Source organism: Nelumbo nucifera, chromosome 4, assembly GCF_055504915.1.
Source record: "Nelumbo nucifera cultivar China Antique chromosome 4, China Antique-T2T, whole genome shotgun sequence".
NCBI lineage: Eukaryota > Viridiplantae > Streptophyta > Magnoliopsida > Proteales > Nelumbonaceae > Nelumbo > Nelumbo nucifera.
Genome location: NC_142652.1, coordinates 70,091,230 through 70,117,512, shown reverse-complemented (window position 1 = coordinate 70,117,512; position 26,283 = coordinate 70,091,230). Strand labels below are relative to the sequence as shown.

At 39.5% G+C, this 26,283-nt stretch overlaps 1 protein-coding gene across 1 annotated transcript in view; it reads left to right on the top strand.

Moving 5' to 3' along the window:
- The window catches only part of LOC148800694 (uncharacterized), a 30,376-nt gene extending 5,986 nt beyond the window's left edge, over positions 1-24,390 (top strand). Inside the window, exons 6-10 of the mRNA XM_088903826.1 lie at positions 21,493-21,822; positions 22,060-22,270; positions 22,481-22,686; positions 22,894-23,080; positions 23,552-24,390. Coding sequence (XP_088759952.1) covers positions 21,493-21,822; positions 22,060-22,270; positions 22,481-22,686; positions 22,894-23,080; positions 23,552-24,390 — 1,773 coding nt within the window. The remainder of the gene's footprint in view (positions 1-21,492; positions 21,823-22,059; positions 22,271-22,480; positions 22,687-22,893; positions 23,081-23,551) is intronic.
- The last annotated feature ends 1,893 nt before the right edge of the window (positions 24,391-26,283 follow it).

Here is a 26,283-nt window from a genome sequence, read left to right as displayed (position 1 = left end):
AAGTACATTATTTCCTATTACTTCAGATTCATATAAATTGTACTTTTCAAATAATAAACTATTAATTTCTTCTTTTTTATTTCCAATTTCAATATTCATATTTTCATAATATGTTTCAAGTAAAATATCTAAACCATCTTTCCAAATCCTAGGATCTAATATTGTAGTTAAGCAATAAATAGGAGAAATGTTCTCCCAATATTTTTTAAATTTATTTTCTATTATTTCAACAATACTTTTAAATTATGGATTATTTCAATATCTTGCAAAACAATCACTAATCACCATTAATTGATAAGGTAAATTACAACTAGTTGGATAATAAATACCCGATAATTCATTAGTTGCATCATAAAAATGTTTTAAAAAATCTCTTATATAAATTGCTATTTTCCAGTCTTCCTCAAATATAATATCATTAGGCATTTTTGCATTATAAAATTCACTAAGAATTTATTTGTGAGAAATACAACTTTGTAACATAGCATTGGTAGAGTTCCATCTATGTTTAACATCTAATATAAAATGTTTATATTTTAAACCATAGTTTTGACATAAACATTTAAATTCTTATTTTCTTGCTCCAGAACTTATAATATATATAATACAATTTCTAATTTTAGAAATATGAGTAGAAATAATATTTAAAGTATCTTGAATACAAAAATTTAAGATGTGACATGCACATCTGATATGAAATAATTTACCGTTTAAGCATGGTTTTAATTGAGATTTTAAAATATTTATTGCTGAATTATTATTACTACCATTATCAAAACTAATAGAAAATAATTTATTCTCAATTCCATAAGCATGTAAAGTATTTAAAATGCTTGCAGCAATAATTGGGCCAATATGTGACTATTCAAGCCTAGTAAAACTTAAAATTCTTTTATTTGAAAGTCAATTTTCATCAATAAATTGACTAGTAACACAAATATAACTTATGTTAAATTTAGAAGTCTAAACATTAGAAGTAATTGCAACTTTAGATTTAAGATTTGATAACATATAAATTAAATTTTGTTTATATGAATAAAAAAATTTTAAAGCATCCGATCTAATAGTAATCCTAGACACCTTTTAAATTGTGGATTTATAGAATTATGTAACCATTTTTCAAGTTTAGCATCTTCAGTTAACAATAATGGTTGTTTAGCATGTATAATGTATTTCCAATTCTTGCCCCATTTTTTCTTAAGAACATTTAAATGTACCAAAACTCTCCTCCCAATTTGTGTTTGTATTGTTTCTCTCCCTTCTTCCTCTTCTTCTTCTTCTTCTTCTTCTTCTTCTTCTTCTTCTTCTTCTTCTTTCTCATGGGTGAGCAAATGTTTGCCCAAATGGCCAGTGCCACCCTTGCTACAATAGCTAAAGTCTTTCCTACATTTTTGTCAAACAACTCTTTTTCTCTTTCCCTTAATCTCTTCTACTTTAAATATTTTCCAAACCGGGTTAATCAACTTAGAGGCCCTCTTTTTCTTTCCCCTAGTATCAATACTAGGGGTGGAAGTTCCATTAATATCAATAGCATCCAAACCTGACTAATAAACTCTTCTTCTTATTCAAACTTCAATAATGTTGAGAATTGGAGAATTAGTCAATCAAAGTTCAGAGAATGTATGAGAAATTGAGAATTTGAGAGATTGGGAGATTGAAACTTTAGAGAGTATGAGAACTAGAGAAGAGATTAAGAGAATTGTTGAATTAGTGTTATTCAGAATGGCAGAGGATAGAGCTATTTATAGGAATTGAAAATAATTCAATTGCCCAAAATACCCTAAAAACTTGCCTTTTTTAGTTGTTGGAAGGGGTATTTTGGTCATTGTATAGTTATTTATCATGTTACCCAAAATGCCCCCCTAAACTAGTTGATATATAGCTGTTGGGGGCCATGTGTGTCATTTTTTCTTCCCCCATAACCAAAATACATAAATACCCCCGTATAGTTTATAGTTGTTGGGGGGTATTTCTATAAACCCGCCCAAAAAAAGTTGAAACTTTCCATTGGAGAGGGGGTTCTCCTACAGCTAGTTCTTGTAGAGGGGGTTCCCTTACGGCTAGTTCTTGGACGGGCCGAGCGTAGCCCACTATGGGCCCGTAGGCCATGCCGTGAGCTGGGTCGTGCTAGCCCATGGGCCACGGGTGGCATGGCACACACAGTTGTGTCATGCTGTGATGGCTTGTGGACTTCAAACCCCAAGCCTAGCACGGTCTGGACCATTGTGTCAGGCTGATTCAAAGTCGGGCTGCGTCGTACCAGGCTGTAGGTGACACGACCCAATTTACACCTCTAAGTGAACTAGCAGCGGCACTCTCACACAGTGATTTGGATTGAAATCCCTTCTCTTCCTTTCTATTCCTCTTTCTTTTTCTATCTTCCTCTTCTTGTCCCTATCTATCTGCATCAGTTTCTCCATCTCTGATTTCCATCCAAGGGAGAATCCTCTCGGCAATGATAAAAGTTTCCTCAGTCGGTGGAGTAGAAACAACGCCGTCAGTCACCCTTTGACATCGTCTTCATCTCATTTTTTACGAAATCAATAAACTGGGTGCATACTTCCAGCTACAACAATTTACTTCAAAATCATAATCCCAATTGAAGCTTCCTTGTTCTCTTGATCGAACCTAGTGGAAATCTCATCTCAGCCTCCAAAGCTTTCAATGCCCCCTCCTTGTCCTCAGTCTTCTTCACCAGCAAAGTGGAAACTCGACAATGGACCATCAATTGTATATGTTCTTCCATTGACCTCAGGCAAGACATACACCCAACAAACTATTTTTCTCACCAAACACTTGGTTGATATTGCTACTCATCATTGCAATCCATAGAGTGAGGCTAGGAAGTACACAATCTCAATTCCCCTATTGCAGAGCTCCATTTCGGGCCAAAATATGATTTAAGTAAGTCTCCTCCTCACCTGTAAGGTTGTAATTCTCTCTCTTATTTTTATCTGTATTTTATCTACCCCGCAGTCAGTTGTTGGGGATGGCCATGAAGCTCTTTGGTGCTCGATGAAGGGTAATTTGGTCCTCCGAATGACATCACAACGCGTGGCATCTAAGTGACACCTCAGCACTGAGTAAGCAAATCACCTCGACAAGTTGGCTTATAGCACCTTGTACAGGCCGATCTAGAATACCTTGGCTCAGCCAAACTAATAGGACTCTGAGCTAGGAGTGACCTACTTCTGAACTGGCTGAGCTATGAGAAATACCACTGGAAAGCTATGAGGCATGCTCGCTGACTTGTCACATAAATCTGTTACCAGTTCGGGATCTCTGAAGCATTAATGAGTCGACTGTTAGGCCGACCTACCAGCACCGCACGCATTAGAGTTAATCGGACAAACCTCAACCCCTTGTATAGATTATGTAACTGGCATCATTACTCTCCCAACTTAATAGAAATGACTCTATGAGGACTCGAGGACCGTTACGAGAATGTCTCTAAGCACCACACCTATATAAAGGGCTCATTTCTACCTAAAGAGGTACTCATGATTAAGCTCTCACACTCTCTAAGTCCTCAAGAATTCTAAGAACTCTTTGCTGACTTAAGCATTAGAGTGCCCACCTCGGGTACAAACAAACCAGACACTCTAACTCTTTCTCTTGCAAAACAGCACAGCTCGACTAGCCCTAGATTGGCCACCGACAAGGCAAGCATCCACTTCGGCATCCGAGTCATCTAACACGTGAGAGTCATCAGATCGCGCCCCATTAAAGCTGTCCTCTGTAAGCTCTAGTTGATGCCAAATTTGTTACTACAACCTCTGTATTTGAATACTAGAGATAATAATGGAATCCCTACATTGGACTTGGAGAAGCCAACATGTCGGTTGTGATTTAGAGAGGAAATTGACTGCTTTATCTTCTAGTTATCATTATCCTCTACTAATATTGCTAATAACAGAATTGCCGATCTAATTCTATTCTTATTTTTCTTCTCTTTAAACATGAAATCTTGTTAGAATGAGGAAGCTCGTGAGTTACAGGTCCCATTGCATGTGTTTTTTTTTTTTTTTTTTGCTTAATTGTTTCCTTACATTGATTTGTCATACTCGTTTTGTTTACGCTGCATTTGGAAACGATGCAAATAAGTGTGAATGCAAATTTGTAGAGTGTAAAGTGGTTCATATAAATTGCAAAATTGGGTTAGTTTTTCACTAACTAATTTACCTTCTTAACAAATAGACTTTTAGTTGTAATTGATGCAAACATGAATTCCAATAAAGCATATGCTTTTTTTATCAAAATTCCACTCAAATACAAATTTACTTCTTTTTTATTGATGTACTTTTCATCTTATTGTCAATGTAAATATGCATTGGTCTATCATTTGTCAATGCATAAATGTAATGTTGCCAAACACAGGCAAAAGTGAACCAGAGTGCAAATTTACCCTGAACCGAGATTTACACTCCATTTGCATCATTTCCAAACTCAGCCTTAAGGTCAATTTGAATATAATTTTTTTTTCTTTTTATTGTATTCTATATGCTGGCGAATGGTTTAGTTCTTTGTGGTTACATCCATCAGTTGAATAGGTTTATTTGAACTAAGGAAACCTACTAGATTTAGCACCACTAAATTTTGATGAGAGATCCCGAACCTACTAGTTATTCTGTTGCCTAATGAAGACTATCGATATGGAGTTGGTTGTAATAGTCCAAAATAAGAAATAAAAAGCAAATAAAAAAATAGAAAAGGAGAAAAGAGAATTAAAGAGTGGTGATAGGGAATGGGTAGAAAGGGATGATTAGTCGAAAAAGGGCAAATTAAACCATTCATACAAAAAAATATCAAATCATAAGTAAATCAAGCAAAGGGGAGAATAGGACATTGTAAGAAATGATAATATAAATTAAAAAGTAAATAAATAAAAAAATGTAAAACAAAAAAGAAAAGACAAGCATAAAAATATAAAAAAGGATAAAAAGTAAAAGGGGAGAAAAACATATAAAAGAAATAATAACAAAAATAATTCAACAAAATAGTTAAGAATTAAGTGTGGTTCCATAAGAAAGTAAAACAAGTAAATGATAAAATCAATTTAAAAAATATATAAAAAATAGTAAATAAAAACTAATAATAATAACTAAAAGTGATTAAAAGTAAAAAATATAAAATGAACAAAATAAATAAAAATATAATTAGGGGGAATCCTTTGTGTTGCTTTGTACTTTGTTTGTTTGCCTCATCATGCTCTTAGTCAATTAAATAATTGTGTTTTTGTGATTATGCTTAAATGCTTATTTGGGACATCATGTGGGCCCTACCTATTGGACCTGGGAGAGGGATGCCTAATCCCTTCCCTCTCCCTTCCAAGTCTTACACAAACTAGTTTAGCCAATGCCTTGGGCTTTGGAATCATCATTGGACCAACATATTTTTGAAAATCATTCTCGGAGGGCCCATCACCTCCAATTCCATAACTAATGGGTGGAAACTCTAAATCAGCCCCAAGTGAGCCATTTTCCAACACTCATGGACAGTGGTGACTCCACTAGGGAGTTCTTGGACCATGGGTGGGGCCCACATGGGGAACACAGTGGGTTTTTCCTCTCTTATTGGAAATAAGTTTGTTTTCCATGCTTCTTGTTTTGATTATTGCATGCAATGCTTCTTGTGTTATTTTGTTGATAATAATTGTGTGTCTCTTGCCCCACTTTTGGCATATGAGTTTCTTTTTTTTTCCTGCATAATCAACCTACTTGTATCAATTGAATGGATTTCTTCTTTCTTTCTCAAGTTTTGATCTATATGACTTTGGATTAAGAATTTTGCTTGGTGTATTTATGTTGCTTTCTTGAATTAGGAAATTTTCCTTAGGGAATAAGCCTCTTGCATGCTCTTGTGTTATTCATGTTTGGATAGTGGAATTATATGTTTTGTTGGGAGATAAAATTCAATTTGGATGTGAGGAAGTGTACAAGACTGTCAACAAATTGCATGTTCCATATCCCTATCCCTTAATTTAATTCAAGTGAGGAAGAGAGAAGATGAATGTGAAGATGGGGTAAGTTTGTAGGGGAATGAATGCTAAAACAAGGAAGGAAATGGAAATATATTGAATTTTACATGTGTATTTCCTCTCACAATTTCTTTATGTGTATGTGATGAATTAACATTCAATTGTTTGAGGAGTTTTGAAAGCATATGCACACTTAAATTCAATGGGTTGCCAATGAATCATTTCACATGAGGAGCATAGTTTTTACTTGAGAAAGCATGGATTTCTCTTCTTAATGCTCATGACTAATGTTTGGGACTTCCAAAGAGGTAAGCACCACTCTCTTGATCACTTTGCTGTTAGACAGTGTATGCCCTTAGCTCCAATCAGAATGATGTACATTATGACATTTAATGTAAATGAATAAAGTACATATTTGATTCATGTTATTATGGTGTTTTTCTGTGTAATACCCTTAAACTGGACACATATGAGACTCGTGTTAGTTTAGAATCTTTACAACCATTGGATAGATTTGGGGAGATTTATTCTGCCAAGGCTGACACTGATGTGTGGCCAAGTTGGTTGGGGTGGCTTGTCTCAGCTGCTAGGGTGAGACCTGAGGTACATGCAGTGTGTGTTTTCTTGAAACCTTGAACCGGACCAGAATTCCAGTATTGTCATGGACCTTGGTGATAGATGGGCAAAACTAGAATGTTACACCTGACCCCTAGACTCGATTATGATACTGTACTAGGTGTCAGATTGGGCTGTCTTTGATATGCCAATCAGTGAGATCCTTAGAGGGGGTCAAAACCTGGGTATGTTGGGACAGTCCAAGATTTCATCTGAGTGGGTGATCATAGTGACAAGATCAGCCCCTTTGTCGGACAAAGTGAATGATCGGGGATGCACTCTCTCTAATGGAAACCAAAACTACTGGCAGTCGATTTCAACCGTTAAAATTTGTTTTTGCAAAATATATTTATATAGAGATATACTTATATATATTAAGGTTTCAAAATGTTTGCAAAAGGTTTTAATTCTTGGGATCCATGTGAGTAGAGACTGCAACACTATACCTTGCAGCCGAGGGACTCTTGTCGGGCAATGTTTGATCATTATGGGCTGAGAGGTTAAGTGTAAGCCCATTGAGGGTAATACCTGATGGGCTAATCTTGCATCTGCCCACAGTCCTTGGGTTTTTATAAGGTGGCTTGACCCAGGGACTATTTATTGTAAATGTTGGGCCCATTTAAGAGCCCATGGTGATGGACTCAGGGGTTCATTGTACCCTATAGTGAATTCGGCCAGGCCTTGTAACAAAGGTTGGGTTGAACCCATGTGGCTGATAAGTTCGAATTCGGCCAGGCCCAATTCGAACTGGTTTAATATGATTAATTAAAGAGGGGTCATTTTGGGATTTAGATCAACAGATAGGATAAGGGATTATCCCTATCCACTTAGAGACTCCAGATCCAAATAGAGATTTGGATCAGGAAACTCCTAATGAGATTAGAAGGGCTGATCTTTATCTGCAAATAAGATAAGGGATTATTCTTATCTCTTAAAGAGAGTTCAGATCCAAATACAAGATTTAGATTAGGAAACTCCTAATGGGATTAGGAGAACCTCTCTTTAAGGCTATAAATAGAGGAGGAGGGCAAACCCCAATTAATCCATCAGATTACTGATACAAGAGACAAGACAGCAATTGTTGGATTGACGCCATCTTCTACTCTTGCCTTCTCCTGCTATTGCCGCCATTGCCAGTTCAATCTCCACCTGTAGGAGCGATCAAGAAAGGTTCTTGATATCAGATTTTGGAGAAAAACTGATCTGAAGTCATGCTCACTCACCCTCCATCAGATTCTTGGTGAAGAATCAGGTTCTCGCTGAAGAACCACCCTATTGATTTTGCTCCACCCTACGCTATGTCATTTTCAGTGGGAGCAGTTTTTGGAGATCTCCTTGGGCGTGAACACCTTCATTGGGAGTTACTACTACTCTGTATCAGGTATATCCCTCTCCTACCTTTTGGTTTCAGATCTGATCTGGTTTAGGGTTCAAGATTGATCATTGAAAATGCAGTTTTCTAAAACAGGGAATGTGATTCCCACATGGGAGAGAGAGAAATTATTGAAATTTCACCCAACCTACCTGCAGGGTTCGGCCATCCATATGATGGATCTCTCATCCCTTCATTTGTTTCTCTTTTTCTTGAACCTCATGGACTGTCACTTTCCAAAGAGGTAAGCACCACTCTTAAATGATTCGTTCCTCACATGTTTTGAATTGCTCTTTTTGCATGTATTTGGATAGAATTTGAATATGACATTGCCTATGAAAATATGCCACACTAACAAAATTTAGAATTTGTGTTTCTTAGATGCTTTTACATGTGAATATGAAGCAGAAATGGTGTATGTTTCAAGATGAGTTAACCTTGAATTTTTGAACTTGGTGGGAAGGATGGATTCGGAATTACCATTAGTAAGCATCCTGAGAAAGATGAGTTAACCTTGAATTCTAAATTGCAGGAAATTGTTACAGCATTGAATTATTCTCCAGAGTTACAACAGTCATGTAATGTTCCTTATATTGTGTTACCAATTTCTAATGGGAGACTATTACCCTTGGTTCTACAGGCCCCTATTCTGAATTTAAACCCACCCATGATGGATGAAAGGGGAAAGCATCGGAAGTTGCAATTACAAGACCTATAGGATCCGGTTTATGATGATTAAAAATAGGGAAGTTTGTTTTTTCTTTTTCTTCTTGTTTTTGCATTTATAGTTTACTTATTTCCACCTTTTCTTTGCATTTCACCTTACATTAGGGACAATGTAAGTTTTAAGTGTGGGGGGGAAGTATAGGATTTAGGATTTTAGATAAGTAGTATTTATTTCAATTCAAAAAAAAAAAAAACTCAACTCTTTTGGAATCAATTGAAATAGTGTTCTGGGAAGATTCTTGTGAACTAAGTAAAGAAATATGATCAGGGAGTACACCATTCATCTGAAGCCATCCCTTTTAAGCTAGTCCTAAATTCAGGTTTAAATAAATGGGGTAAATATTTTACCATTACTACAATTGGTAGGACGAAGCATAAGATGCACCTACCAGCCAAGAAAATCAATCGAAGGATGGATCATAAAATGCACCTACTTGTCAGCAATTCAAATAGTAGGATGGAGCATAAAATGCACCTACTGACCAAGTATTCCTAAAAGTGAGATGGAGCATAAAATGCACTCACTTCCACCAAGGAGAGAAAAAGAGCAAAAAAAAAAAAAAAGAGAGGAAAGATAAAAATGTTTTCCCTAGTTTTCTACCTGGTTTGTAGTAGCAGAAATTGGATTGACTAATGGATGAGTCGTGTATGACTTGGTTGGGTTGATTTAATGGCTTGCAATAGTTAACCTAGAATATTTGGGGAGAAAGATGAAGGAGAATTGAGTTTAAAGATTGGTAGGATAGTTGTTTGTTTTGTTTTTGCTTGAATTTTGTCTTGCCCGAGCGGGCAAGGTCTAAGTGTGGGGGGATTTGATGAGAATGAAAATTATCATATTTATACCCCTTAATATTCAGTCTTTTATACTTCTTTAGTACCTAATTGGACTCACTATTCTTGTTTTTTGATTTAGGGCACAAAAGGAGATGCTAGGAGAAAAACAAAGTTGATCGGGTAATTTTTCACAGTTCCAGTGCTGTGTGGTAATTTGGGCATAACTCCCATCCGGACTCCGATTGAGATGATTCAAGATGCATTAGAAACTATACAACTTTCATGTTTTGAGTTTTGATAGATCCGGACTGCATTGAGGTCAAAGTCAGGCCCAAAGTCTAAGCAAACTCATAGCAGAAGCCTAGTTCGTAGAGAAGCCTTGCAGCGGCCCAAATCGTTGAGAAAGCCCAATACGTATTTAGCATGCAAGAATAAGAATTCGACTGAATCATCAAAGAGTTTTATTAGATTCAAATTCTTGCTGTATTTCTAAAAAGAAAAAGAAAGAGAGAGTTAGAGTCCATCTTAGTTAAGAGATAAGGATAAGATTAGATCTGAATTAATTATTATTCCATTAGGAAATAGGACTTTCTATTTTTGAGAAAGAACTCCAAAAAGGAGTTGAAAACAGCCCCTCCTCCTAAAGTTATATAAAGGGGGGCGGACTAGCACCCAACGCATCATCAAATCCTCCAAGAGAGCTTCAACCTTCGAAGAGAGCAATCAGCAACCAAGGAGGAAGAAGCTGAGTTCGCCCCCTCTCATCTGGAAGCTACGATTTCATCATGAAGTGTGTGTAAGATTATTTTTATTGATTAAGCAAGAAGGTGCCCTTGCTCATTCAAGAAGAATAATCTATGGCCGATTGAACCTCCAATTTCATATATGATTGGTAAGTTCAATCATGGTGGCAACTAACATAATTGATTATAGAAAAATTTTTTATTTATGTTAGGAAGGTATATGATCTAGTTTAAACGGTCCAAGCTTGTGAGATCGCTGACCAGAATTGGGTCTCTCCCCTCTTAATGTTATTAATAGATTAAATCCTAAGAGATTGTTTAGGACTGTCTATTAATAAGAGAAGCAATCAAAGAGCTTGTTTTGGTTGCCAAATAATACGAGTAGTGGCTGGCAGTGAGAGCTTGTTAATGGCTACAACCAATTTATTCATAAACATATGAATTTATCCTTGCATCGATGATCAATGATAAGAGTCAAAGCCTGAACTTGTCCCTTCAACTAGAAGCTATCTCCCATAGTTTGGTCCTTGCTTACTGTTTTTTTCTTTTATTTCATCTTATTTTCCTTATCCATACAACCCCCTACTTCGTTTACTTGGAAATAAATCCACCCAATCCCTGTGAGACGACCTTGCTCATCACTATATACAAATATTTAATTTGAGCAGGACATTTATCTTTGGTTGGATTCGACACCCACCAGTTGACTACCCAAAAGGCTCTGTGGGTTACCTATTCTATGACCCAGGAGAATAGAAGGTGCTCTGTAGCCAAAATGCCCATTTCTTGGAAGATGATTACATCCTGAACAATCATCGTTAGGAAGTTGTTCTTGGTGAGGAGAGGTCAGGGGTAGTGGGAGGTGTCCCATAAGTTCCAGGTAATAACCAACCTAGAAGATCTACCCGGGTTTCCAGGCCTCCAGTTCGTTTTGGCTATGACCAAGATAGTTACTTGGTGGAAGCTACGACTAGTGAGGAGGATCCCATGACTTATATGGAAGATATGTTGGACATAGATTCTTTGAAGTGGGTAGATGCCATGAGAGCTGAGATAGACTCAATGGAGACCAATGGAGTCTGGACTCTGGTAAATCCGCCCCTTGGGGTAAAAGAAATCGGTTGCAAATGGATCTATAAGAGAAAGAAGGGCCCCGATGTTAAGATTTAGACATACAAGGCTCGTCTTATGGCGAAAGGGTATACTCAGAAAGAGGGAAACGATTATGAGGAAACCTTTTCGTCGGTGGCCATGCTTAAATCCATTAGAATCTTGCTAGCTATAGCAGCATACCATGATTACAAGATTTGGCAAATGGATGTCAAAACTGCGTTCCTGAATGAAGATCGTAGTGAAGATATCTACATGCAGCAACCGCAAGGTCTCATAGTTGCAGGTCAGGAACACATGGTATGTAAATTAAATAGATCCATATATGGACTTAAGCAAGCTTCTAGGAGTTGGAACATCCGGATTGACTCTACTATCAAAAGGTTTGACTTTGAGCAAAATCTGGATGAACCCTGTGTTTACAGGAAATCCAGTGGAGATAAGGTTACGTTCTTAGTTTTGTATGTAGATGACATTTTACTCAATGGGAATGATGTAGGAACATTGACTACGGTGAAAGTATCTTGGAGATGCCTCCTATATATTGGGTCTTCGACTCTATAGAGATAGATCGAAGAGGATAATAAGATTATCCCAATCTACTTATATTGACATGATAGTCAAAAGATACAGCATGGAGAACTCCAAGAAAGGAAATGTTCCTTTCAGGCTTGGAGTCACTCTCTCCAAGGGCATGTCTCCCAAGACTCCCGAGGAGATTGAGGGCATGAAGGACGTTCCCTATGCCTCAGCCGTAGGGAGCATCATGTATGCCATGCTATGCACTCATCCAGACATCGCTCAGGCAGTGAGTGTGGTAAGAAGATTCCAGGCCAACCCAGGGCAGGAGCGTTGGACTGCTGTAAAAAACATACTCAAATACCTTCGAAGGACAAAAGAGTTTTGTTTGGTATTCGATGGTAGTTCACCACAGATCTAGGGGTATACTGATGCCGACTTCCAATCGGATCCAGATGATAGAAAGTCTACATCTGTTTATGTTTTCACGATAGGATCGTGTGTTTTTTGCTGGAAAAGCAGAAAACAGGGATCCACGGCGGATTCCACAACCGAAGCCGAATACATTGCCGCAAGTGAAGCTGCCAAAGAAGCCGTATGGATGAAAAAGTTCATTCATGAATTGGGAGTAGTTCCATCCAACACATCACCCATTCCACTATTTTGTGACAACATTGGAGCTATCGCTTAGGCTAAGGAGCCACGAGCCTACTCGAAGTCGAAGCACATCGAGAGGAAGTACCACGTACTGCGGGAGATAGTTGGAAGAGGGGACGTCCTACTTTAGAAGGTAGCATCAGCAGAGAATGTAGCAGACCCATTGACTCAGCCACTGACACAGAAAGTGTTTGAGAAACACGTGGAAAGCATGGGACTCCGGCTTATACCAGATTGGACCAAGGTGCAAGTGAGAGCTATTAGACAGTGTATGCCCTTAGCTCCAATCAGAATGATGTACATTATGACATTTAATGTAAATGAATAAAGTACATATTTGATTCATGTTATTATGGTGTGTTTCTGTGTAATACCCTTAAATTGGACACATATGATGTGCCGCCAAGTTGGTTGGGGTGGCTTTTCTTAGCTGCCAAGGTGAGACCTGAGGTACATGCAGTGTGGGTTTTCTTGAAACCCTAAATCAGACCAGAATTCCAGTATTGCCTTGGACCTTGGAGATAGATGGGCAAAACTGAAATGTTACACCTGACCCCTAGACTCGATTATGATACTGCACTAGGTGTCGGATTGGGTTGTCTTTGATATGCCAATTAGTGAGATCCTTAGAGGGGGTCAAAACATGGGTATGTTGGGACAGTCCGAGAATTCATCTGAGTGGGTGATCATAGTGACAGGATCAGACCCTTTGTTGAACAAAGTGAATGATCGGGGATGCACTCTCTCTAGTGGAAACCAAATCTGCCGGCAGTCGATTTCAACTATTGAAATTTGTTTTTGCATAATATATTTATATAGAGATATACTTATATATATTGTGGTTTCAAAATGTTTGCAAAAGGTTTTAATTCTCGAGAGCCATGTGAGTAGAGAGTGCAACAATGTACCTTGTAGCCGAGGGAGAGGTCCTCTCTTGTTAGACAGTGTTTGATCATTATGGGATGAGAGGTTAAGTATAAGACCATTGATAGTAATACCTGATGGGCTAATTGTTAGACAGTTGTATGCACTTAGCTCCTATGAGAATGATGTACATTATGAATTTTTTGTAAATGAATAAAGTACATATTTGATTCATGTTCTTGTGGTGTATTTCTATGTAATACCCTTAAACTGGACACTTATGAGACTCGTGTTAGTTTAGAATGTTCACAGCCGTTGGATAACTTTGGGGAGATTTATCCTACCAAGGCTGACACTGGTGTGCTGCCAAATGTTGGGGTGGCCTGTCTCAGCCACCAAGGTGAGACCCAAGGCACATGTAGTGTAGGATTAATTGAATCTTTGAACTGGACCAGATTTCTAGTATTGCCCTGGACCTTGGAGATTGATGGGCAAAACTGGAAAGTTACACTAGACCCCTAGACTCGATTATGATACTGCACTAAGTGTCGGATTGGGCTGTGTTTGATATGCATATCAGTGAGATCCTTAGCGGGGGTCAAAACCTGGGTATGTTGGGACAGTTCGAGAATTCATCTGAGTGGGTGATCTTAGTGACAGGATCAGCCCCTTTGTCGGACAAAGGTAATGATCGAGGATGCACCCTCTGATGGAAACCAACACTGCCGACAGCCGATTTCATATGTTGAGATTTATTTTGCAAAATATATTTTATATGAGATATAAAAGTATATATATATGGTTTCCAATCATTTTCAAAAAGGTTTTAATTCCCGTGATCCATGTGAGCAGAGAGTGCAACACTGTTCCTTGCAGCCAAGGGAGAGGTCCTCTCTTGTCGGGCAGTGTTTGATCATTATAGGCTGAGAGGTTAAGTATAAGACCGTTGAGGGTAATACCTGATGGGCTAATCTTGCATCTGCCCACAGTCCCTGGGTGTTACAAGGTGGCTTGGCCCAGGGACCACTTAGTGTAAGTGTTGGGCTCATTAAGAGCCCATGGTGATGAGCTCAGGGTTCACTGCCCATAACAGTTATTTCGGCCAGGCTTTGTAATAAAGGCTAGGCTGAACCCATGTGGTTGATGTGTAGATCAATGTTTGGCTCCCACGCCATACAAGGAAGCCCAACTAGGCAGCAATTTGGAAGGCTAAGTGAGCATATAACCTTATTGGGCCTAAAGCCCATTTCGAACTGGGCTGATTTGATCAGTTAAATGGGGGGCAAATTCTGAGATTAGATTAGCAGATAGGATTGGGTCTTAACCCTATCCACTCAGAGAGTCTAGATTTGAATGTGATTCAGATCTGGAAACCTCCGAATAGGATTAGGAGGGGGTTGATCTAATCTGCAGATAAGATAAGGGTTTACCCTTATCACTTAAAGGGAATTCTGATCCAAATATGATTTGGATGAACAACTCCTAATGGGATTAGGAGCTGATCCCTTTAAAGTTATAAAAGGAGGAGGGTGCGGCAGCCTTTAGAAGATATTCATATTCACATTCTCTTCAGAGCTGAAATCACAGAAGAAAGAATTCAGCACCTCTGCGAAAATTCTTTCTTGCCGCCTCCTTTCTGCCGCCGCCATATCTGCCAATTCGATCTCATATTCTCAGTGGGAGTGATCAAGATTGGATCTTGATATTAGTCCATTGTGAAAGGGCTGATTGGAAGTAGTGCTCACGTGTCGTCCAACTGATTCTTGCGAAGGATCTGGTTCTTTTGAAGAACGCTACTGATTCTGCTCCATCCTGCCCTGCACCATCTTCAGTGAGAGCAGTCTTTGGTTCCTTCCTTGGGCGTGAACACCTCCATTGGGAGATACTATTTCTCTGTATCAGGTATATCCCTCTCCTACTACCTTTGTTCAGATCTGGTTTGGTTCTTGGTTCAAGATTGATCCTTGAAAAATATGATTTTTCTAAAATAGGGAATGTGATTCCTAGTAGGATGTAGAGAAATTTTTGAAATTCGCCCATTCTATTTCGCATGATTCGGGCGTCCATACGATGGATCTCTCATCCCTTCACTAATCTTGCATCTGTCCACAGTCCTTGGGTTTTTATTAGGTGGTTTGACCCAGGGACCATTTAGTGTAAATGTTGGGCCCATTAAGAGCCCATGGTGATGGACTCAGGGGTTCACTGTACCCTACAGTGAATTCGACCCGTCCTTGTAACAGAGGCTGGGCTGAACCCATGTGGCTGATGTGTAGATCAATGTTTGGGTCCCACGCCATACAAGGATACCCAACTGGGCAGCAGTTTGTGTTAGACAGTTTTGTATGCCCTTAGCTTCAATCAGAATGATGTACTTTATGATTTTATTGTAAATGAATAAAAGTGCATATTTGATTCACGTTCCCTTGGTACGTTTCTGTGTAATACCCTTAAATTGGACACTTAATGAGACTCGTGTTAGTTTAGAATGTTCACAGCCAGTGGGTCGATCTGGGGAGATCTATCCTGACAAGGCTGACACTGTGGTGCCACCAAGTCGGTTGGGGTGGCCTGTCTCAGTTGCCAGGGTGAGACCCTAGGCACATACAGTATAGGATTAATTGAATCTTTGAACTGGACCAGATTTCCAGTATTGCCCTGGACCTTGGAGATTGATGGGCAAAACTGGAAAGTTACACCCAACCCCTAGACTCGATTATGATACTACACTAGGTGTTGGATTGGGTTGTCTTTGATGTACCAATCAGTGAGATCCTTAGCGGGGGTCAAAACCTGGGTATGTTGGGACAGTCCGAGAATTCATCTGAGTGGGTGATCATAGTGACAGGATCAGCCCCTTTGTCGGACAAAGGTAATGATCGGGGATGCACTCTCACTGATGGAAACCAAGACTGCCGGCAGCCGATTTCAACCGTTGAGATTTGTTTTGCAAAATATATTTTATATAAGATATAAAAGTATATATGTATGGTTTCTAAATTGTTTGCAAGAAGGTTTTAATTCCCGGGATCCATATAAGTGGAGAGTGCAACACTGTTCCTTGCAGCCGAGGGAGAGGTCCTCTCTTGTCGGGTAGTGTATGATCATTACGGGCTGAGAGGTTAAGTGTAAGACCATTAAGGATAATGCCTGATGGGCTAATCTTGCATCTGCCCACAGTCCCTGGGTGTTACAAGGTGGCTTGGCCCAGGGACCACTTAGTGTAAGTGTTGGGCCCATAGAGCTCGTTTGATGGGTTTCAGGGGGTACACTGTCTTCAGCAGTGGATTCGGCCAGGCCTTGTAACAAAGGCTGGGCTGAACCCATGTGGCTGATGTGTAGATCAATGCTTGGGTCCCACGCCATACAAGGAAGCCCAACTGGGCAGCAATTTGGAAGGTTTTTGAGTACATAACCTTAATGGGCCTTAAGCCCATTTCGAACTGGGCTGATTTGATCAGTCATTTAAAAGGGGGCGAATTCTGAAGTGGGTCAGCTAAAAGGATTGGGCTTAGACCCTATCCACTTAGAGAGTCTAAGATCTAAATAAGATTTAGATCTGGAAACCTCCTAATTAGATTAGGAGACAGCTGATCTGATTTGCAGATAAGATAAGGATTATCCCTTATCACTAAGGGACTTCTAACCCAAATATGATTTGGATTAGCAACTCCTAATCTGATTAGGAGCTGATCCCTTTGAGATTATAAAAGGGGAAGGGGGCGGCAGCCTTTTACATCATCAACAGCATTCTTCTCTTAAAGAAAGAGAGATTGAGAGATTTCCTGCATACTGTGAATTCTCTCCTGCCGCCATCTTCCTGCCATTGCCATTCCTTCAGTTCGATCTCCAGTTCTTGGGAGCAATCAAGATTGGATCTTGATTTCAATCTTTTGTGAAAGGATTGGTTGGAGCTGTACTCAAGTCGTCCAGTTGATCCTTACGAAGGATCAAGTTCTTTTGAAGAACGTTGCTGATTCTGCTCCACCCTGCATTGCGCCATCTTCAGTGGGAGCAGATTTTGGATCCTTCCTTGGGCGTGAACACCTCCATTGGGAGATAGTATTTCTCCGTATCAGGTATTATCCTCTCCCACTCCTTTTGGTTCAGATCTGGTTCAGTTTATGGTTCAAGATTGATCCTTGAAAATATGATTTTCTAAATAGGGAATACGATTCCTAGTTGGAGGGAGAGATAAAATTTTTGAAATTCGCCCCTTATTCCGCAATCTTTGGGCGTCCATAGGATGGATCTCTCATCCCTTCAAGGCCTTCTAACAAAGGCTGGGCTGAACCCATGTGGTTGATGTGTAGATCAATGTTTGGGTCCCACGCCATACGGAAGCCCAACTGGGCCGCAGTTAGGACGGTTAAGTGAGCACATAAGCTTAATGGGTCTAAAGCCCATTTCGAACTGGGCTATTTATTTAGTTAATAATGGGGCAAATTCTGAGATGGATTAGCAGATAGGATAGGGTCTTGACCCTATCCACTCAGAGAGTCCAGATCTGAATGTGATTCAGACTTAGAAACCTCCTAATGAGATTAGGAGAAAGCTAATCTAATCTGCAGAGAAGATAAGGGTTTATCTTTATCACCTGAAGAGAAGGCTGATCAAAATATGATTTGGATAAGAACCTCCTGATGAGATTAGGAGCTAATCTTTTTAGGTTAACAAAAGAAAGGGGACATCGGATTTCCCTTAGTGCTGAAATCAAGAAGAGAGAATTCTGCACCCTGCGAATACTCTCTTACCGCCTCCCTGTTCTTGCTGCCCAGTTTGCCAGATCGATCTCCAGTTGTGGGAGAAGTCAAGAGTGGAACTTGACATCAGTTCTTTGAGAAAGGATTGAAAGGAAGATGTGCTCACGTATCATCCTGCTGATACTTGCGAAGGACAGAGTTCTTGGAGAAGAACACTACTGATTGTGCTCCATCCTGCACTGCGCCATCTTCAGTGGGAGCAGTTTTTGGATCCTTCCTTGGGCGTGAACACCTCCGTTGGGAGATACTACTTCTCCATATCAGGTATAATTCTCTCCAACTCCTTTTGGTTCAGATCTGATTCAGTTTAAGGTTCAAGAATGATTCTTGAAAATATGATTTTCTAAATAGGGAATGCGATTCCCAGTTGAAGGGAGAGAAAAATTTTTGAAATTCGCCCCTTATTCCGCAATCTTTGGGTGTCCATGAGGATGGATCTCTCATCCCTTCAGTGGTATCAGAGCCATGGTTCAAATCTTGAACCAGTTTGTTTCAGATCTAAACCTGCACAAATGGGCAGAAGGTGTTCTACCCAATTTGCGCAGATATGGGTGTTGGGAAATTTGTTCCCAAACTTAATGGGCGAATAATCTGAAATTAATTTTACATAAATCTGATTATTATTTAGAATTGTTCTTTATGATTTTCTTGATTTATGGGCTGTTCGTACAAGAGGAGATCGAATTCTTGGTTTGCGCAGGGAACCTGCGATTTTGCAGTTCTTGAATTATTTTTGGTCTGTAAATAATTTTTTTTTTTTTATTTTCTAGACTCAATGTATAGGTATTCGATCTGATGTAATTCTTAATAGAAATAGGATTTCTATTTATTTTATTTTGGATCGAAGATGGCGGCGTAGAAAAGGAGATTTCGTAGAGAAGGAGATTTCGCAGATGGAAGAATCGCTATCTGCGATTTGCAGTTTGTGAAACTGCATTCTGTGATCTAACCTCTGTTTTGCAGGATGGATTGTGTGAACAGCCCTGATTGACTGATTCTTGCTTTTCTTTTATCAGTATTTAATTTCAGATTATTTTCTTGAATTAAAGATTTGATTAAAGATCAAACCCTAGACCCATTCGAACCAAGATTGGTTCAAATAGTTTGAACCGAATCTAAGGTTTAATCAAGGCTGAAAGTCAGCCCTAATTTTCCCACTAATGGGCCTAAGGATTGGTGTTTAATTAAATGGTTAATTCGGCCCAACTTGTAAAGGCCCAGTTTTAAAAGGTTAAAACTGCTAAAAACCCACTTGACATTTAAAGCTATATGGGTTGAACCATTTGGCCCATATACCTAGATAATATTAATAGTTAATATTATGGATTTAAAATGAGCTTCAAATGGGCCTTACAGATGATTAATTGATTGGATCAATTTATCCCTGCATGTGATGTTTGGAAGTGTGATGTGCTACGTACATGGGCCATAAGTACTTGGCCCATGCTCAATCGACAGTGGCTCTTTCGCACACCATGGCTGAATGCACATCATTGCCATGGTGTCCCTTTTGGTCATTGGATGACCTCCCTCAGTGGTGGGCCCCACACCTCATCATGAGGTCTCGTGCGGAACCCTATCCGATTTAGGCCCACCAAAATCTGGCTTTATGAAAGTTAGTGGGAGCCACTTTGGTTTGACCTAAAGATAAAACTAGGGCGTAATTATCTGTTCCCTCCAGATAATATGAGTGCATGTGATAGGGAGATTCATATGATGAACTCTCTAAAGGCCTTCCATCATTAGCACGAGGATGGGTCCTTTAGTAATGAGGAAACACACCAGAAAATGGGCTATCCATTTGCTGTTGGGCTTGTCTAAGTGTTTCATAAGATGATAGGGGCGTCATAGACCGATGTGGGAGGGGCTTCACCAGAAAATGGGAACTCTCTCACGGTACCTTGGCGTTCACGAATATGATGGGTAAGCACTCACTGGACAGAAAGGTTTACCTGAAAACGGCTCTGAACCTTGTCTGACAGAGGCCAAAGGCAAAACTCATATGATGAGTGGATATGATCCTTCACAGAAAGGTGGTGGGGTTATGCAGCTGAAACAGTTGGCCTCATGCACCCTATGTGATTTCCCACATTTCCAAAGACAACCCGTAGTCTCCGTCACTGAGAAAGGAGGGAAATCTCAAAGACGAATAAATGGAAATGGGACGTAGACTAAAATCCATATCTATGAAATGAACATGAATCAAATTAGGTTGTGGATTGATGTTTGCTCTTTTATCAGAAAATGGCAAACGGATCATTTGCAAAACTGCTTGATGACAACAAGTTGAAGGGCCCAAACTATGCTGACTGGTATAGGAACCTGATGCTGGTCCTAGCTTCTAAGGCCCGAAGGAGAGACTATCAAGAATGGGAGGAGAAAAACTCCCTTGCCCGGTGTTACATCATTGCCTCCTTGGACAACCCGATACAGAGGCAGTTCGATCAGATCGAACTTGCCAAAGACATATTGGACAGTCTCAGGACAATGTATGAAGAGCAGAATCGTTCTACTTGACAAAAGGTCTTGAAACAGTTCATGACCGCACAAATGTCCAAGGGTCAACAAGTTCACGACCATTGTCTTCGGATGAAGGGATACATCAACGAACTGGAGGCTCTTGGATCCGGGCTGGACCTAGTAACCCAGATAGATGCTATCCTTAATTCTTTGCCTCCTTCCTTTAATCCGTCCATCATGAACTATAACATGAACAAGCTGAATGTTAGTTTGCAAGAGCTCAGCAATATGTTGCAAAGAGCTGAAGAACTGATTAAAAAGGATGAGCCTGTAGCCATGCTTGTTGAAGCTGGCAAGACAGGCAAGAGAAAGAGGAAGGCAAAGAAGCCTCAGAAGAAAGCCACTAAGAGCAAGAAGTAGAAGAAAGACAAAGCATCGGATGCCTGTCACTTCTGCAAGAAGACCGGCCACTAGAAAAGGAATTGTCCTACCTACCTGGAATCCAAGAAAGGTAACTTCGAAACTTGTGTTATAGAAACCAATTTTTTGGTAGCTTCTGCGTCCTGGTGTATTGACTCCGGGGCTTCAACTCATGCGTGTAACTCACTGCAGGGGTTCAAGGTAAGTAGAAGGCTGAGTGAAGGAGAAGTCACACTCTACTTGGGGACTAATGCAACTGTTGCAGCCGTGGCCATAGGAACCGTGGATTTATTTTTTAGAGAAGGAACAATTGTATAGAAAGATTGTCTTTATGTACAAAATTTAAGGAGAAATTTGATTTCTGTTTCAAAACTGTGTGCAGATGGTTATTCTGTCTTCTTTAGTAATACGATTACTATTAAAAGAAACAATAGAATCATCGCATACGGGGAACAAGAGAACGGTCTCTATATGTTGCCTTCTGTTTTGCAGGCTCTGGAGTTGGAACTAAAGACCTTACTTGGTCACCTTAAGTACGCATACTTGGGTGAAAAAGTGACACTACCCATGATCATTGCGAAAGGGTTGACCGAAGAACAAGAGGAGCAGCTCATCGAAGTCCTAAGGGAACATAAGGCAGCGATTGGTTGGACCTTAGCCAACATAAAGGGGATCAGCCCCTCGATTTGCATGCATAGGATCCTTTTGGAAGATGGCGCCAAACCAGTTAGGGAACCACAAAGAAAACTCAACCCGGTAATGAAAGAAGTACTTACGTTGTTAGATGAAGGGATAATCTACCCAATTTTGGATAGTAAATGGGTAAGTCCTATACATGTTGTACCCAAGAAAATTGGGATAACTGTGGTAAAAAATCAAAATAATGAACTAATCCCAATGAGGGTACAAAGTGGCTAGCGTATGGTAATTGATTTTCGAAAACTTAATTTAGCCACTCGAAAGGACCACTTTCCCTTACCCTTCATCGATCAGATGTTAGAAAGATTAGCAGGTAAGGTCTTCTTCTGTTTTCTCGATGGATTCTCAGGATATTATCAGATAGTTATTGCCCAGGAGGACCAAGAGAAAACAACTTTCACTTGCCCATTCGGTACCTTTGCTTATAGACGGATGCCTTTCGGTCTGTGTAATGCTCCAGGCACTTTTCAAAGATGCATGATAAGTATATTTTCTGATTTTATTGAGAAGTGCATTGAAATGTTCATGGACGATTTTACTGTTTATGGTGATTCGTTTGATGACTGCTTAAGTAATTTAAGTAAAATTCTGAATCGATGTGTAGAGAGAAATCTTGTTTTGAATTATGAAAAATGCCACTTTATGGTAAAGGAAGTTATTTTGTTGGGACATGTTATTTTGGCTAGAGGAATAGAGGTCGACAAGGCCAAGATTGATTTAATTGTGAGCTTACCTTACCCTACAAATGTTAGGGAAGTTTGTTCCTTTCTTGGACATGCAGGTTTCTATCGCAGGTTTATCAAAGACTTTTCAAAAATCGCCCTGCCATTGTCCAATTTGCTTCAGAAGGATGTGCCTTTCGATTTTGGAGATGAGTGCAAGGAAGCATTTGACAAGCTCAAGAAACTATTAACACTTGCACCCATTATTCAACCACCGGATTGGAACTTGCCCTTTGAGATCATGAGCGATGCAAGAAACTATGCGGTAGAGCTATTTTAGGTCAATGAGTTGATGGGAGGAGCCACATCATCTACTATGCTTCAAAAACATTGAATGCTGCATAGTGCAACTACACAACCACTGAAAAGGAGCTATTAGAAATTGTGTTTGCTTTAGATAAATTTCGATCATATTTGCTTGGCTCTAAAGTAATTCTATTTTCTGATCATGCAGCTTTGAAATACCTTCTAGCGAAAAAAAGAGTCAAAACCGAGGCTGATAAGGTGGATACCCTTGCTCCAAGAGTTTGATTTGGAGATTAAGGATCGAAAGGGAGCTGAAAACTCGGTGGCGGATCATCTAAGTAGGTTGGTGAAAGATGAGGACTCCTCACCCATCTCTAAGTTGTTTCCTAATGAGCAATTGTTTCACATAAAAGGTATGGTCCCTTGGTATGCTGATATTGTGAACTACTTGGTTACCGGAATTTTGCCTAATTACCTAAGCAAATCCCTGAAGAATAAAATCAGGTATGAGGCAAAATTTTATGTATGGGACGAACCTTATCTATGGAAATTCTGCTCTGATCAAGTAATTAGGAGGTGTGTCCCTGAGAATAAGCATATGTCAATTTTAAGCTTTTGTCATAATTATGCTTGTGGTAGTCATTTTGGGCCAAAGAGAACTGCTCGAAAGGTTTTAGATAGTGGGTTATATTAGGAAACCCTATTTAGAGATGCATATTTGTTTTGTAAAAATTGCGAAAGATGTCAGCAAACAGGTACACTATCTCGCAGGAATGAGATGCCCTAAACCCCCATTCTTATTTGTGAAATATTTGATTTTTGGGGTATTGATTTCATGGGACCCTTTCCTCCCTCTTGTGGTTTTGCTTATATTCTTTTGGCAGTCGATTATGTCTCAAAATGGGTGGAAGCAAAGGCCACCAAAACTGATGATTCTAAGTGTGTTGAAGGGTTTATCAAATCTAACATTTTCAGTAGGTTTGGCATTCCCCGAGCCATCATAAGGGATCAAGGGACCCACTTTTGCAATAGAGTCGTCGAAGTCTTGCTAAGGAAGTATGGGGTGCATCATCGAATCACCACTACTTATCACCCCCAGACTAAAGGACAAGCTGAAATTTCTAATAGAGAGGTAAAGTCCATCTTAGAAAAGACGGTGAATCCGGGAAGGAAGGATTGGAGCCTATGTCTAGATGATGCTCTCTGGGCATATCGAACAGCTTACAAAACCCCAATAGGGATGTCCCCTTATAGGTTGATTTTTGGAAAATCTTGCCACTTGCCGGTCAAAATTAAACATAGGAACTATTGGGCAATCAAGCGATGCAATATGAATAAGGAAGAAGCCGGAAAGGAAAGGAAGCTCCAATTGCAAGAATTGGAAGAGTTGAGGTTAGAAGCATATGAAAATTCAAAAATCTACAAAGAGAATACCAAATTGTTCCATGATAATTTACTCTTAAGAAAACAATTTAAAATTGGACAAAAGGTCTTATTGTACAATTCTCAACTCCAACTCATGCCAAGTAAGTTGCGTTCCAGGTGGATGGGTCCATTTATTGTGACTAATGTGTTTCCTTATGGTGCAGTAGAGATCAAAAGTCTCAATACAGGTAAGGTTTTCAAGGTGAATGGGCATCGATTGAAGTGGTTCCATGAGGATGCAATTGTCTCCTCTACGGTAGACATCTCGTTGGACATTCTGCGTTATGCATCGAGTTAAGGTAGAAAAAGAGGATGTCGAGCATAACGACGTTAAACAATTACACTTGTGGGAGGCAACCCATTGTGTTTAGTTAATTTTGTTATTTTGTTTGGTTTTTATTTTTGTGTTTAGCAGTTGACTTTATATCTGAAGGAACCCAACAAGGCGTATAGGGAAGTTCCCCTAAATCCTTCTATTATATGCATAATCACATACATTGGGGACAATGTATAATTAAGTGTGGGGGGATTAGGGAAATCTGGTGGAATTTGGGATAACCCTAGCATGCTTCGATCATCACTTCTTAACCCTGCCTTTTGAAATTTCTACTCCCTGGAAGCTTATCCTTGAATGATTTCAACCCATCAGGACTCATGTGCTTAGGCTGAATTGATAGGATAGGATGCAAGCAGGACTAACTGAATTTTTCTTGGCTGCATATGGTATCTCATTATTTTAATTGACCAATAGGCAAGATGCATATTGATTGATTTTCACATAAATATCTGTCAAACATGGTTTGATTATTCTAGAACTTACTGTGTTAGGCATGTTGAGACCATGATCGATGAGTTCATGGATCAGATGGTGATGCCTTGTGATTCGTTCTTCTACAATAAAAAAAAAATCGTGACTAATGCGAAATGGAGCATAAAATGCACTCACATCTAGAAACGAAAACAAGGATGATATGGAGCAGAAAATGCACTCACCCTAAAATCCCAACCCCATTCTCACCTTCAGACCCTTGGAACTCATACTAAGTGCTGGAGATGTGATACATAGCAAGCTTATGGCAATAACACACCTTGTTTTGACCTAAGAAACAAAGAAAGATAATTGAATCTAGCTGAATTGGTTTGTTAAAGCAATGGGTACTTGTTCAGTCCAAGAAGGTTCAGCCGGTGGAAGGCTTGTTTCCTTGACTATTGATTTAACTTGGTACCATGAGGAATGGTGATTTGCGATTACTCTTGGATGAGAAAATGGGAGAAAGGGATGGAAGGGGAAGGTTACCAATTCTGGACTGAAGCATATAATGGATCAGGCTTTATGTTGAGAGAAAGAGAGATTAAAAATCAGTACGTAGTTTCTTTTGTTTTACTTGAGTTTTGCCTTGCCCGAGGACGGGCAAAGTTTAAGTGTGGGGGGATTTGATGAGACTAAAAAGTACCCTATTTTTATCCCCTAATATTCACTCTTTTACATTTATTTAGAACTTAAATGGACTCATTACTCTTGTATTTCGATTTAGGGCAAGAAAGAAGGCAATTGGAAGAAAACAGGGCAATTCGGACGATTTTGCACAGTTTCGGCAATAGTCAGTAATCTGGGCATAACTCTCAATTCCGGACTCAGAATTACACAATTCAAGAGGCATCAGAAAGAAGAAAGAAATGCCTACAACTTTTATGTTTTGGGTTTTGACAGATTCGGTCTGCATCGAATATGAAACCGGACCCAAAGTTGGAGCAAGTTCATAGCCAGGCCCATTTCACAACTGAAGCCCAACTCGCAAAAGAACCTTGAAGCAACCCAAGTTATCAAGCAGCCCAACTCGAATTCAAGAACCAAGTGTCCCAATTTCGAATGTAATCTCTAGAGAGAGAGTCTTATCAGATCTAAAGTCTTGAATGTAATCCTAGAGAGATAAGAAGATTGAGATCAGATCATTAGATAAGAGATAGGATATGATTAGTTCAAAGCATATCAGGACTCCCTGAATTTAGGATGATCTCTTAGAAGAAGTTGGAAAATAGCCCTCCCCTCTGATATATAAAGAGGGGGGCGGACCAGCTCTAGCATCACTCAATCCAAGGATCCAAGTGATCATCAAGCAACTCAAGCTACCAAGAGAGCAATTCGGCCACTGAGAAGCAGAGCAGGGAGAGTTCGAAGATCATGAGCAGT